Genomic DNA, 16,088 nt, shown 5'->3' with positions numbered 1-16,088 from the left:
TTATTGGTCTTTTCAGGTAGCCAGCTTTTGGTTTCTTGCTTTATTCTACACATTTCCTGTTTTCAGTTTCATTGATTTTTTTGCCCTAATTTTTATTTATTTACTTTTTCTGCTTTGTTTACGCTTCAGTTGCTTTTCTCTAGTTTCCTAGGGTGGAAGCTTAAGTGATTGTTTTTAAGTCGTTATGACTTAATAAAATGCTTTCAATACCGTAAATTTCCTTCTAAGCATTCCTTTCACTGTATCCCACAAGTTTTGATGTTTTGTTCTTAGTTTCACTTGTTCAGAATATTTTTAAATTTATCTGGAGACTGCTTTGGCCCATGTATCATTTAGAAGTATGTTTACACCAAATATTTTGGGATTTTCCATCTATCTGTGAATGATTTCTAGTTTAATTTCATTGTGGTCTGAGAGCATACTTTTGTGTAATCTTCAACTCTTTTACATTACTAACATATATTTTATGATCTTCCTTGGTGAATATTCTTGTGTGAGCTTGAGAAGAATATGTGTTCTGCTGTTATTGGGTGAAATACTCTGCAAAGTCTATTAGATCTAGTTGATTGATGATGCTGTTCAGTTCAAGGGTATTCTGAGCTTCTGCCTGCTGAGTCTGTCAATTACTGACAGAGAGATATTGATGTGTTCAATTATAATAATGCTTCTTGAACTTCTGTCAGTGTCTCTCTCAAGTATTTTGACACGCTTTTGTTTGGTACAGACACCTTAAGGATTGTTATGTCTTCTTGGAGTACTGACAGTTTTTAAAATTATTTAATGCTTCCTTTTTTTTTTACTTTTATTTTTTGAGACAGGGTTTCACTCTGTCGCCCAGACTGGAGTGCGGTGGTGTTATCTCGGTTCACTGCAACCTCTACCTCCCAGGTTCAAGCAATTCTCCTTCCTCAGCCTCCCGAGTAGCTGGGATTACAGGCCTGTGCCACCATGCCTGGCTAATTTTTGTATTTTTAGTAGAAATAAAATTAAAGCATGTACTTTCTTACCATTTTGGCCAGGCTGGTCTCGAACTCCTGACTTCAAATGATTCACCTGCCTTGGCCTCCCAAAGTGCTGAGATTACAGGCATGAGCCACTGTGCCTAGTTAATGGCTCTCTTTTTTCCTGATGATTTTCCTTGATCTTGTGTTTGCTTTGTCTGATGTGAATTAATATAGCTATTCCAGTTTTCTATTTAAAGAATGGTATGTCTTTTTCCATTTCTTTGTATTCACCTATTTGTATCTTTATGGGGGTTTCTGGTAGACAACATATTTGGACTTTGTTTTTTTATCTACTCTAACAGCCTTTTAATTGGTTTATTTAGACCATTCACATACTAATTGATTGTTGATACAATTGGATTGATATCTACCATATTTGTAACTGTTTTCTATTTACTGTACTTGTTCTTTGTTTCTTCTCTTCCCCTTTTTCTGTCTTCTATGATTTAAAATGGACATTCAGTGTGATTCTGTTTTCTCATCTCTTAGCATATCAGTTACATTTCTTTTTAACTTGTTTTTAGTGGTTGTCCTAGAATTTGTGATATTTATGTACATCTAAACTAAGTCCAGCTTTAAGTAGCAGTGTACTGTTTCATGTGCCATGTACTTATCAGGGTATTTCTTACTCCCCTCTTGTATCCTTTATAATGTTGTTCTTACTCATTTATCTGCATGCCATAATCACTCAATATATTGTTAACATTGTTACTTTGAACAGTTGTTAGATCAGTTAAGAGTAAAAAAAAAATACGTTTTAATTTTATCTTCATTTAATCCTTCTCTGACCCTCTTTCTTTATATAGATCAATGTTGTAACCTATATAGCTGTTCTTGCTGAAGAACTTCTTTTAACATTTCTGCAAGGCATATCTACTGGTAACAGATTCCCTTAGTTTTTGTTTTAGAAAGTAGTTATTTCTCCTTCACTTTTAAAGGATAATTTCACTGGATATGGAAGTCTAGGTGAGTGTTTTTGTTTCTTTTTTTTTTTCCCCTGACACTTCAAGTATTTCGTTCCACTCTTTTCTTGCTTGCATAGTTTCTGATGAGAAATCCAATGTAATTCTTCTCCTTGTTTCTCTATAAATGAAGGGTTTTGTTCCCTTGTCTTTGGTTTTTGCAGTTTGAATATGATACTCCAACTTGTAAATTTTTTTGCTATTTCCTGCTTGGTTTTCTCTGAGCTTCCTGCTTGGTTTACTCTGGTCAGTGGTTTGGTGCCTGTCATTAATTTTGGAAAATTCCAGCCATTATTACTTCAAATATTTCTTCTGCTCCTTTCCCTTCTCATACTGCAGTTATGCACCTGTTATAGCTTTTTTATTTTTAGAAAATAGTTTTGGGATATTCTGTTTCTTTTTTTTCTTTATTTTCTTTTTTTCAGTTTGGGAACTTTCTGTTATCATATCTTTAAGCTCACTGATTCTTTCCATGGTACATTACCCATCTGTCTTGCATGTTGTCTACCTTTTCTGGGGTTTTTTTTGTTTTGTTTTTGTTTTTGTTTTTTTGGTTCCCTTCAATCCTGTTCCTTTAACACTTAAATCTCTCTGAGGAAGTTAACTGGGAACTTTTTCTAACTTTCTTTCCTCACTCTCCCAACATCTGATCTTAAGTGATGATCTTTTCCTTTCATTTTGTACTGGTGAGGCAGTCAGTAAGTGTATTCCAAATTCTACTTATTCTCTCCATTCTTCTCTTTTTTTTTTTTTTTTTTGTTAGCTCTATCTTTTCTACATTGTTGCATCACACATTTATTTTCTGTTATGTATGTCATTCTTATCTTCATGGTTAGTTTTAGTTCGGTGGTTAAATATTTTTATTTCTTGTAACCAGATTTTATGCTGAAGCTTTTGAAATCATTTCTTTGGTATGTATAGTTTATTCGTCAGAAGGTTTCTCAGAAAGAGTGGCTCAAGGAATGCTTTGTTAACTATGCCTTTAAACTTGAAAGATAGTTTGATTATATATACAGTCCTAGGCTCACGTTTTTTGTACTTGATTTTCTTGAAATTTTTTCTTTTATTTTATTTGAGTATAATATACCTGTTTATTGTATATACCTGTTTATTGTATTTGGGAGAGTTCTCATTCTTTTTGCTTTGCTTAGGTCTATTTCTGTTTCTTGCAGTTTCTTTTCAGAATGGGTCTCTGTTTTCGTGAAAGTAGGAGTATTCGTTGGTAGGATACTTCTGCAGTCCTCTTAGAGTGTAGAATCTGCCTCTCTCAGTTTTCCAGCCTTCTCTGCATTTACCTGCAAGTCTTGGAGCCTGAGAAGAATGTGTTATCTAACTTTACTTAGTTATCAGATTTTCTTGGTCAGATTATTTCCTATGACCAGAATTTGAACTTGTTGGTTCCTTTGTGAAGAATAGGTTTTTTCTTTATTTTTACATGAGTAGTTCCTTCTAATTAGCATAATTAAAATATTTTCAGAGCGGTGATTTTTTTCTTTTTTTGTACCATCCCTGGTAAAAAAAAAACTGTCCTGCCCTGTGTCAACACCCTATTTATTTCTTTTATAGCACTTATCACAGTCCATAATTATCTTGTTTACAATTCTACTTGTTTATTTTCTGCTGCTTGTCATTTGAATGTTAGCCTCACAACTGGGGAGGTATACCTATCGCGTATACCACGGTATTCCCAGGGCCTATAACACTGTCTAGCATAAGGGTAGGACTCAGTAAATATTTGTTTGATAAGTAACTCCAACAAATAGTAAGATCCCCTTCCTACTATGCTCTTAAAATTGGGAAATACTTGTGAGTCTAAACCTTTGCACTATATGTAAGTATAAGTGATTTGGGAGAGAGCTATCATATTTACAGTATATTCTTTATAGCTGGAGATATTAAAAATTGACTTAAGAGTTGATCCTTACTGCATTTTGAATCAGTTTTTTTTTTTTTTTTTAGAAAAAACATGCTTGTTTATTTATTTACATGTACTTATCCTTTCAAAATACAGTGTTCTTAGATTTTAAATCAGAAAGCCTCGAAAAGTTATCAGAATTCCCCCTTCCCACACATTTGTAGCTATAATCAAAAACTCTCTAGACTTCCCATGTGTGCAGGTAAAGATATTTCTTGAATATTGGGAGAGAATGCCCCCAGTTTTTACCAAACTGATTATTCTTGGGTATTTAAGTGTGTTCCTTATCAGTATTTCCTGATGTATAAGGACTTTGGTTATTTTTTTTTTACATTTATTTTAGGTTCGGGGCACACATGTAGGTTTGTTACATGGTTGTGTTACAGGGGTTTGTTGTACTGATTATTTCATCACCCAGGTACTAGGTAAGCCTAGTACCCAGTAGTGATCTTTTCTCTTTTGTGCTCTTCTCCCTCCTCCCACCCTCCACCCTCAAGAGTCCCAAGTGTCTGTTGTTTGCTTCTTTGTGTTCATAAGTTCTCATGATTTAGCTCCCACTTATAAGTGAGAACATGCAGTAGTTGTGCTGAGGATAATAGTCTCCAGGTGCATCCATGTTCCCACAAAAGAAATGATCTCATTCTTTCTTATGATTGCATAGTGTTCCATGGTGTATATATACCACATTTCCTTTATCCAGTCTGTCATTGGTGGACATTTAGGTTGACACCATGTCTTTACTGTTGTTCGTAGTGCTGCAGTGAACATTGTGTGCATGTGTCTTTACGGTATAATGATTTCTATTCCTCTGGGTATCTCCCCAGTAATGGGATTGCTGGGTTCAGTGGCAGTTCTCCTTTTAGCTATTTCAGGAATTGCCATACTGCTTTCCACATTGGTTGAACTAATTTACACTCCCACTAACAGTGTGTTCCCTTTTCTTTGTAACCTTACCCCATCTGTCATTTTTGACTTTAATAATAGCCATTCTGACTGGTGTGAGATGGTACCTCATTGTGGCTTCGATTTGCATTTCTCTGATGATCATTTCTATGATCAGTGATACTGAGATTTTTCTCATATACCTGTTGGTTGTCATGTTTGTTTTCTTTTTTTTTTTTTTTTTTTTTTTTTTGAGACGGAGTCTTTGTAGCCGGGGCTTTTCTTTCGAAAGTGTCTGTTCATATCCTTTGCCCACTTTTTACTTTTGGTAGAGACGGGGTTTCTCAGGATGGTTTGATTTCCTGAAATTTCCCAAAGTGCTGGGAGTTCCTTATGTTTGTTTTCTTTAGATGCTGTTATATTACTTGGGACCTTTGTCAGATACTTATAGATGCTGTATATTAGACCTTTGTCAGATACATAGTTTGCAAATATTTTCTCCCATTCTGTAGGTTGTCTGTTTACTCTGTTGATAGTTTCTTTTGCTGTGCAGAAGCTCTTAAGTTTAATTAGATCCCACTTGTCAATTTTTGTTTTTGTTGCAATTGTTTTTGATTTGTCTTGAAATCTTTGCCTGTTCCTATGTCCAGGATGGTATTGCCTAGGTTATCTTCCAGGGTTTTTATGGTTTTGGGTTTTACATTTAAATCTTTAATTCATCTTGAGTTGATTTTTGTATATGGTGTGAGGAAGGGGGTCCAGCCTCAATCTTCTGCATATGGCTAGCCAGTTACCCCAACATCTTATTTATTGGAAGAGAAGTCTTTTCCCCATTGCTTGTTTTCATCAGCTTTGTCAAAGATCAGATGATCATAGGTGTGTGGCCTTTATTGTATACTTTTTTTGTCTGTCTCTTGAATTTTATGTGGGTTTTGTTTTTTTTTATGTTTAAAAAATACCTTGTGATCCCCTTGGCCACAAATAACCATTCTTGTTCTGATATGGTATTACCCCAGCAGAGTGTTCACATGTAATGGAAGCTCTATTATAGTTGATTGATTGATTGTTATTACTGACTTTCGTGTAGGAGCAAGAGTATACATGATACCTTGAACGAAGGATGTGAAAGCTTTTCATAGAAATGTAGAATGTTAACTTGGCCTTCATGAGTAGTATTTCCTAGAGTTGTGCAATTCAATTGCCCTGATGACAGCTGAAAGAAATTTGAGACTAAAGAATTAAACCTTTCCCTTTATACTGCAGATAAAATAATTCAAGTCCTGAGAGATTATGTAATGGATTATCTAACCAATTAGTGACCAAGATCCAAAATCTTAAGATTTCTAGTTGAAGTTGATTTTTTTTCAGATCCATTTTATCATATAATTCAACAAAAAGGCACAGGCGTTAAAAGGATGTTTTTAAACTACCAAAGGAAAAACATCCTTTTATACTTCCTAAAATGCTGCTTGACTGACTTTTCTTCATATAAAAATTAGGGGTGGCTTTAAAGTATCTAAAACTTCCCATTTAAAGTTGGCTGGTCTTACTGATAAGCATCCTGAGCAGCCATTATCAGAAAAAATGTTAAATTCTCAATTTTTTGCCCAATTTCTGCTGTTATATTTAAGTATTCTTAAGAGTAGTAATTTGGGGCTGGGTGTAGTGGCTCATGCCTATAATCCCAGCACTTTGGGAGGCCGAGGCGGCAGGATCACTTGAGGTCAGGAGTTCGAGACCAGCCTGGCCAACATGGTGAAACCCCCGTCTCTACTAAAAATACAAAAATTAGCCAGGCATGGTGGCAGGCGCCTGTAATCCCAGCTACTCTGGAGGCTGAGGCAGGAGAATTGCTTGAATCTGGGAGGTGGATGTTGCAGTGAGCCAAGATCGTACCACTGTCCAGCCTGGGTGACAGAGTGAAACTCCGTCTCAAAACAAAACAAGAGTGTTAATTTGAAAGGTATTGCTAAGCAAGCTTATGGTTTAAGCATATGTAATCAGGAAAGGTTTTTAATTTACTGACTTGAATTGAAACCTAAAATGCCGAATAAATTATCTTCTCATGATGAATTGTAATCGTTTGTTCCTGACATTTAATTGGTAGTATATACAGATATAGTAGATTTTAAAATATGCAAAAATAGAGACATATAACTTGGGAAAAATTAAAACTGTATCCCATTTTTCAATTACCCATTTGTGTTTCATTATAAATTTTTAAAGTTCTAATAGAAGAATTTAATTACTCATAGTCTTGCTTTTGTAGTCTTTGTGTATGAGAAACTTAAAATGTTATTCATTTTTATTGCTTTCAGTTTTCATCCAGCATTGGTAGGAATGAAAATGTACATTTTAATATTAAACTAACCTGATGGAAATAGGTAGCCATTTTAGTCTTCAACCCAACTCTTTTTTTCAATTCTTCTTGACCAGTTCTCACTTATTATTTGCATTTTAAATGTTTTTAAATGACAGATACTTTTAACTCTAGTTGGCAAATCTTTATTATTTGACTCATATAGTTGATACCGAATTGTGTCTTATAAAACTTATTTTCTATTTTTCTAGATGTTAGTATAAATGAAAGTCATGGGTATCTAGAAGAGTGTTGTGGTCACAGTCGCTTTGGTTGCCAGAGCAGTGACTCCTGGCAAGTGGAACTAAAAAGCTATCAGTTTCTATTCTTTATTATTCCCTCTAGTGCATGGTCTCTCAAGATACCCCTCCTTCTGTTCTACATCTGCTTCATTTTTATTATGCTACTGACTGCCTTATTTCTCTTTTATTTGGTATCTCTGTTCTCTGTTTCATTCGTTCTGTTTACTTATATATTTTTCGTCTTAGAATTTTATTTCCATACTGGCCCATCCCATCTCCTGTCATAGGAGATAGCCAAGATTAGCAGTCATTAAAATAGTCATAAGTAAAAATCAAATGTACAAAGCATATTGCCTATGATTGCTCCTTCAGTAGAGGCTGTGGATGGGGTATTCCGTTTTTAAAAACAAGGGATGTTGAATTGATACCATGATTGACATATGTAGTATAAGAGGTTAACGCCTCTCACTTAGTCCTGAAAATTAGAAGGAGGAAAGGCTATATATATCATTAGTGATGGTAGATTGTATAAGTCTTTGGAAAGTAATTCAAGGGAGGATAATAATGAACATGTTTTATAGAATACTACTATGGCAATAGGCTCTATTACCACTGCTGAGGGACTGATGTTAATAGTCATTACCCTAAACTGGTTTCTCATTTGCCTTGCAGGAGAGTGGAAATGGGTTGAGGGGAGCAACATCGTAGGAGGAAGAATTAAAAACAGTCTAGATCTTACTTTATGTTTTGAAATAAGATCCATTATTTAAAAATTTTAAGAGACAATGAGCTTTTATTAGTTTCTTTGCTGTCTTTTTCTATGTCTTTAAAATGATGGAAAAGTAGAGCCTGATTTGATTTTCTGATGGTGTGTTAGTACGTTCTCATGCTGTTATAAAGAACTACATGAGGCTGGGTGATTTGTGAAGAAAAGAGGTTTACTTGACTCACAGTTCTGTAGGCTTGATAGGAAGCATGACTGGGAGGCCTTAGGAAACAATCATGGCAGAAGGCAAAGGGGAAGCAAACACCTTCTTCTCATGGCAGCAGGAGAGAGAGAGTGAGGGGGGACGTGCCACACACCTTTAAACCATTGGATCTTGTGAGAAGTCACTCACTTTGACAAGAACAACATGGAGGAAATTCAACCCCCATGATCCAATCACCTCTTACCAGGTACCTCCCCCAACATTTGGAATTAAAATTTAACATGAGATTTGGGTGGGGACACAGAGCCAAACCATATCAGTTTGCAAGTCAGTTTGCTATAAATGCAGGAAGTTTGCTGTCATGTCAACTATTATTTTCAACAATAACTATTTTTACTGTTTTTATAAATAATATATGCTATTATATTATATATGAATAATATGACAAATATAAGAAAATAAGTAAGATCTCTTAATGGTATTTATGCCTCATTTTGGGCTACTATTTGTACTTTATATAATTTGATGTACATTGGATCATATACCTGCTTGTTTGTATAATCACACACACATGCACACACATGCGCGCACACACACACACCCCTGTATATAACAGGTTTTTAAAACAAGAATAGAATCTTACATGCTTCTTTGTGTCCTGCATAGTAGAAATCCCTTCAAGTTTTTTATAATGGTAGTATAAAGTTCCATGATGTATGTTCTATAATTTGTTTGATAATTTCCCTGCTACCTCAGAAAATGTGGCGTCAAACATTTCTATCATATGTCTTTACATACTGGTGATTTTACTTCTGTGGGATAGATTTTGAAATGAGAGTTCTAGTTGAAAGAATATGTACATTTTAGATTTTAATAAATTTTAATATTTAAACTTTCCATAAAGGCTAGGATAATGTACATGTTCATCTTTTCTCCCCAATTTTCTGATAATTAGGGATTAATTTCATCAATTTGATGGGTAAAAAGGGATATCTTACTATTTTAATTTCTTTTTCCATGACACAGACAATATACAGGGATTTTGAGAAATATTTTTGGTCGTAGTTTATTGGCTGTTTGAATGACTCTTCAGTGACTTGCATTCTGCTCATTTTCAATTCTATTGTTCATCTTATGAAGTGTAACAACATTTTGCATACTCTAGATATGGAATCTTTGTCAGTCATATGAGTTGCAGAGATTTTTGTCCAAACTATTGCTTGTCTCCTGTTTTTCTTCATGGCACTTTTCGTAACGCAAAATTTGAAAGTTTTAATATAATCAAATGGTTACTTTTTGTTTTATAGATTATGTGTTTCTTGGCAAAAAGATCTCTCTAACATGTTAGGTTGTACGTATTGGCCCTTACATTTTTCCCCTAGGGTTTGTATGTATATGTGTATGTTTAAATCTTTGAGATTACTTTTTGTTGTTGTTGAGACAGAGGGTCGCTCTTATTGCCCAAACTAGAGTGCAATGGTGCGATCTTGGCTCACTGCAACCTCTGTCTCCCGGGTTCAAGCGATTCTCCTGCCTCAGTCTCCTGAGTAGCTGGGATTACAGGCGCGTGCCACGATGCCTGGCTAATTTTTTGTATTTTTAGTAGAAATGGGGTTTCACCATGTTAGCCAGGCTGGTCTCAAACTCCTGACCTCAGGTGATCTGCCTGCCTCGGTGTCCTAAAGTGTTGGGATTACAGGCGTGAGCCACGGCGCCCAGCCATGAGATTACTTTTATATGATATTAGACAGGAGTTAACTTTCTTCTGATGGATATTCAGTTGTGCATCATTTAATAAATGAATTATCAATTCCTACTGAATTAAAATATCACCTTAATCTGATATTAAGTTTCCATCTACACTGGGCTTCGTATCTGGGTTTGTGTTTCTCTGAGCTATTATTTTTTTTCCTATTCCAGTCCTTTCTGTTTTTAATTATAGAGGATTTAAAATGGTTTTTTAAAGGAATCTTTTTTAAATTAAAATCTTTAATTCTTACTTTTAAAAAGTGTTTTAAAAGTGACAAGATGATTTCCTGTCACTATTCTTTTTTTTTAAATAAGTTTTCTTAGCCCTTTTTGTATATTTATTTTTCCCTACAAACTTTTTGCATTCTGTACTCCTTGGGTAAAATTTCGCATACCTCAAATAGTTGGCAGTCCAGCAATGCTTGTCTTGTGGCTTTTGGTATACCACTTCCTGTGTTAGATTTCTGTGGGTCACCAGGAGACACCCCTCGGCAGTTAGATGGCTTCAACTGACACGGCAAGTTCTTCTCACCTTTAGGGCAGATTACTTCTCTTGAAGCTCTTAGTGGGGTAGAGATAGCAGATTGTCACAGCAATACTTATGCAGTTGATGCCTGACTCTTAGGGAGAGAAGTATTCAAGGAATTCATGGTTCTTCTCCTAGGGCCAACCTTTTGTCAAGATTCTTAAAGATCTGAGCCTGTCCTCTGTAACCTGTTGGGCTCAGGAGAGATACTTAGTTGGCTTAGTGCTGGGACTGGAGATCAGCAGGAGTATTTTCAAGCTTCTGTCCTTCCAAACCCTCTAGGCTAACCTCACTCCATTTCTGGTCTGTATTTTATTTCTTTTTAATTTTCATTTCAATTTAGTATGAGCTTTAAGTTACAGGTAATCAGTGGGATTAATGTACTGTATCCTTTAATTTTTTTTCTTTTTTGTGTTATTTGTTCATTTCATTATCAGATATTTATTAAGTACCGTGTGTATGGCAACATTTAGGCCTGTGAAGATGTGTCACCCAGTCCTTGTCTTCTCAGCAGCATTTTGCAAAAAATTTCTTTTCTTTCTACTTAAAATACTTTCTTCACTTAGTATTTACATTTTCTAGGTTTTCATTTTCTTCATCTTTGGCTTTCTTCAGTTTCTTATGCTTGATTCTTTTCTTCTGGACCTCCTAAATGATGGACCCCCAGAGCATAATCAATCCTTAAGCTTTTCTTCTGAGCTCTGTTTCATTCCCTAAGTCATCTCACTGAATGTTGTGGCTTTAAATAGCATTGATACATTGACATCTCTGAAGAGTATATTTTATTCAGCACTGGTATTTTCCTTGAATTTCAGCCCCAGATAGCCAACTGCCATATCTCCAGTGGGCTATCTAATAGGCATGTCAAAATTCACAAGACCAAAACATATTGTAACTGTTTGGCCCCCTTGATTTTGCATTTAGTGGTCCATCTGCTCATTTTTCAGATTATGACATGGCTAGCTTCCTTATGTTATTGAGGCCTGTTTCTCCTTTACTTTTCCTCATAGTAACATTATTCTTTACCACTATCTTACCAATACTTTACATTATACTTGACATATATAACATATATATATAGTTAATTTTCCAGATGCTGAGAGCTGTTAATCTCCTATTTTTAGAATCAATTTCTTCTCATATTTACTGTGGTTTTTGCTTTATTTGATTCATTACAACTGACAAATTATGTCATCATTGAATTTCTTTTTTAGAGACAGGGTCTCTCCCTGATGCCTTCTCGATTTTCTGTCTCAAATAATTTAGAAGGTGTGTGGTATGCTTTTATTTCTATCTTTGTTTAATTTTACACTTTAAATAGCATTACTTTTTTTTCTTTTTATCAACTTCAGAAACATTATTCTTTCCTAGGAACTGTGAAAGATGAAGGAACTACCTCACTTCAGTGACATCTAACATTCCCCTCCCCAAATTTATTATACTTCATGATTTCTGTGGTTCCAATTTATCATAGTTATAATGTATTAGATTTTCCTTCATGCTTTATAACATGTATATCCATGTGATTTTTAAAAATCATTCTCGTTCTTTAGCTTCTAATTGTACTGTAGTCTTTTCAGACTCAGTTCATATCTTCAGTCTTCTGTGTTCCTAATTCGTTTTTGAGAAAAAGCTTTTTTTCTGATAGGAAAGGAATTTGTGTTAATTTTAGAAAATTTGAAAAAAAACACAAGCACAAAGAAAAAAAATCACTTGTAATCTCCCTTTGAGAATTATATTAATAACTTAGTATATGTTCTTTGCCTTTTCTCCCTGTGTATGAATGTTATCATTTTGCAACACTTGATTCTTTACATACACAGTTAACTACTTTTCCCCTTCACTTACTATATATTGAACATTTTCCTATGACATTAAAGTCAAGCTGTAGAATACATAATAATTTACATGGTATTCTGTATAGACATGTTATAATTTAATTAATCCTACATTGTTAGTTTATTTACAGCTTGCTCTCCTAAAGTGTGCTTTGATGAATATGGATGAGTTATATCCCCTAGGTTTTTTTTTTTTTTTCCTTTGGATAAAGTTCTAAGAAGTGGAAGAATTCTGAGGCTTAATAGGGTGATTAAGAGCATGGACTTTGTAGTCTGACTGCCTTGGGTTCAAATCCCTACTTAGGTGCATACATTTAGGCAATTTATCTTTTTCTTTTTCTTTCTTTCCTGCCTTCCCTCCCTCCTTTCTTTTCTTTTCTTTTCGTTTTTCTTTTCTTTCTCTTACCTTTTTCCTGCACTATGTTTCAATTTCTTAATTTGTATACTTCAAAGATAATGGTTTATACATAGAAAATATTGTCTGGGACTCAAACACAGTCATTGTCATGGTTGTCATCATTTTTATTTAGAGGATGTACATATTTGAAATGTTTTTGCTATCGATTAGATTTTTCTCCTGAAAAGTTACATTAATTTGCATTCCTATCAGCAAAATATGAGTAACATTTTACCAGCTCTGGCCAACAACTGCTGTTATAATTGTAAAATGTAGTTATTTTTGAGGGTGTGGGACTAATTTTATAGGGGCAATATATATGTTTGTCTTAATCTCCAATTTTTGATTATTGATTTTGGATTTTTTTTGACCATTTTCATATGGGGGTATTTATATTTAAGTGCTCTTTAAATATTCAAATTTTAGTTAGCGCAATGTATTTTATGTTGCCTTTATTTTTTCTATTTGGCTGTTTGCCTGTTAATTTGATTTTTAGTTGTTTTATGTATTTGTGTTTTGCCTTTGTGGAACATGTGTTAAAGGCAGTTGTTTTCCAAACACTGTGCTTTTTAAAAAAATTCATTCATCTATTTTTGATAATAAGTCTCTTATTTGTGATGGTATAAATAAATCTGTAATTATTAAGCACCCTCTCTCTGTGCCAGTATAGATCTAACTTTTAAAAAATAGAATTTTTATTGGAGAATAATTTTAGATTTATGGAAAAGTTGCAAAGATGGCACAGAGTTACTATATATGTTCTTTACTTAGTTTCCCTTGTTGCTGATGTCCTGCATTACCATGATACATTTGTCACAACTAAGATGTCAAGGGTACACTACTATTAACTAAATGCCACATTTTATTTGGATTTCATTAGTTTTCCCACAAATTATTCTTTCTCTGATCCAAGATCCCGCATTACATTTAGTTGTCATGTTCATTATTGTCCTCTAGTCTGTGAGTTTCTCAGTCTTGCCTTGTTTTTTATTATATTGAGTTTGGAGGAATATTCATTTGTTTCATTGAACCTTCCTCTGTTGTTTTCCTGCTGGTTAGACTGGGGTTATATCAATATGGACTCGTGTATATTTTACCACTTAATTTTTTTTAGCATTGGCCTGTCATTCTCTGTGACCCTTTGACATGATCCATACCGCCCCCTTCCTCTGCCTCTAAAAAAAAAAAAAAAAAAAAAACACTTCTTTTTTTCTTGTATAAGATACTCCAGGTTTGTCTTCTGTATTCTCTTACCCAGCTCTAGAATCAGCCATTTCTCCAGCTACTCTTGTTTTCTTTTATTGGAGGATGGTATGTAGAAACAAATATCAGGGTGCTGGGTGTGCTTTCGGGTACTGGTGTGTCACTGCTTCTAGTCCCCCTCAGTGGACAGTTAGAAAATACTGTTTGTGCACACACACCCCATAATTATTTATTTATATTATATATTACGGTAAACACAAGTTTGCACTGATGTCTCTGATTCTAATCCAGTACCACAGGGTTCCTTCTGCTCTCCCTCCCCTTGCTTAACTGTAACGTCCCCCTCCAAAAGTGAGAAACCTGGTTCCCACATCTACCAGCCATTTACTTATTTGTTCAACCCCAGTATGTATGTAACATAGGAATTAACCCATATTCCTTGTGAAAAACAACTTTACCAAATCAAGCAGTGTTTATGTATAGCTCTGCTTGCCTTTAGCCTTACAGTTTCCAGTGCAATCACCATCTTCTAAAGTTACTTATATCAGTTCCTTTTCAACTCACAGCTCTGCTTTTGATGGTATGCTTAAAAGTGTGTCTTATTCCAATGATGTACTTTATATATGTATTAAAAAAAGATGCATGTATGATATATGTAATGAATATATAATGTAACAATATGATTACATGCAATATTATATAATGCATGCTACATATAATATGTGTATATGGTATTTTATTTATTTTTAGGTATTTTATTGCTTTATTTTTACCTTGAAGTCTTTTTTTGTTTTAAAGACAGAGTCTTGCTATGTTGCCCAGGCTGGAATTGCTATTCACAGACATGATCCATCATAGCACACTGTGGCCTTGAACTCCAGGCCTCAAGTCTTCCTCCAAGTAGCTGAGGTTACAGACGTGTGCCACTGCACCCAGCTATTTTTTCCTTAAATTCTTAAATATTTATATCTAAGGTTCATTTTGGCACTTAAAGTGTTAATAGAACTTTTTATTTTAAACAAAAGTGGCTTATGAAAAGTCTTGATTTTTCTCTGTTGTTGAACATACCACCTTTGTTATATTTTAAAATCTTATATCTACTAGAAGTTTTCTGTGCTTTTCTTACTCTGTTTTGTTTTCTATTCTTATTCAAGTTCCAAACATTATATAACTTTGTGATAATTTCAGCATCTGGTAGATTATTCCTGTTTTTGCCTATTCATGTTCTTTTAATTTGTTAATACTTTTCTTTATTCCAGGAACATTTTAGTGGACAAACCAAATGACCAATCTTCAAGATGGTCTTCAGAGAGCAATTATCCTCCCCAGGTAAGATTACATGTATCCCTTAATGCTGTTTAGAAGTGAACATTTAAATAAACACTCAATTGATACTAGTTATCTGGAATCTCCTAATAGTTTATTCTCTTTTTGAGATTGTGAGGTAAATTTTTATTTTCTCTATTTTTGCTTGTTTATTAAATTTTGGAAGAATTTTTATCTCATAGGCAAATGCAGTGTGAGATTTGATGAAACATGAACTTTTACTTCTGTCTACCGGAACAGTTACACTCAAGTTATTGTGTAAATGTTTAAGGAAATGTTAGTAAATTGAACTTTGACTCATGACTATCTTATGGGGAAAATAAACTTAAATAGTTTGTTATTTTATTAAAATATTATATTTCATATTAAAATAATATTTTAAATGACATCAGGACCATGTGCTAAATTTCTTTTCCCTGGCAAGTAGTGTCTATGGTTGACTGAATTTAAAATCATTCTTTCAGTTATATGCTTTCAGCATTAGTATTTATAATGTACTAGGCACACATATGTCCATATCCTTGAAGAAATTAATGCTCTGCTAGGTAAAGCAAATGGGTAAATAATACTTACTTTATTTTTTAATTGTAGTGTAATTCATGGAGATATATATATATGTGTATTTTTTTTTCTCTTTGCCTACGTATTTGGATCCCCTGGTGTTTACATGTTTTATTGCAAAATACATGTCTAAAGAATATTTATTTATAATTTTTGGGAGCCACAGTGGCTCAGGCCTGTTGTCCTGGTGTATAA

The 16,088-nt window shown here is 34.1% G+C and overlaps 1 protein-coding gene across 6 annotated transcripts in view; it reads left to right on the top strand.

Annotated features, from left to right (window-relative positions):
- Positions 1-16,088, top strand: part of MKLN1 (muskelin 1) — a 396,930-nt gene that overhangs the window by 244,320 nt on the left and 136,522 nt on the right. For all 6 annotated transcript variants that reach the window (XR_007723900.1, XM_050782495.1, XM_050782494.1 and 3 more), the window contains one exon: positions 15,266-15,335. Coding sequence is in view for 5 of the 6 variants with exons in the window: in XM_050782495.1 (XP_050638452.1) it covers positions 15,266-15,335 (70 nt within the window). In the remaining variant the exon portion in view is untranslated. The remainder of the gene's footprint in view (positions 1-15,265; positions 15,336-16,088) is intronic.

This window comes from Macaca thibetana, chromosome 3, assembly GCF_024542745.1.
Source record: "Macaca thibetana thibetana isolate TM-01 chromosome 3, ASM2454274v1, whole genome shotgun sequence".
Taxonomy (NCBI): domain Eukaryota; kingdom Metazoa; phylum Chordata; class Mammalia; order Primates; family Cercopithecidae; genus Macaca; species Macaca thibetana.
The sequence above is the reverse complement of the archived record's forward strand: the minus strand, read 5'-3'. Positions and strand labels throughout refer to the sequence as shown.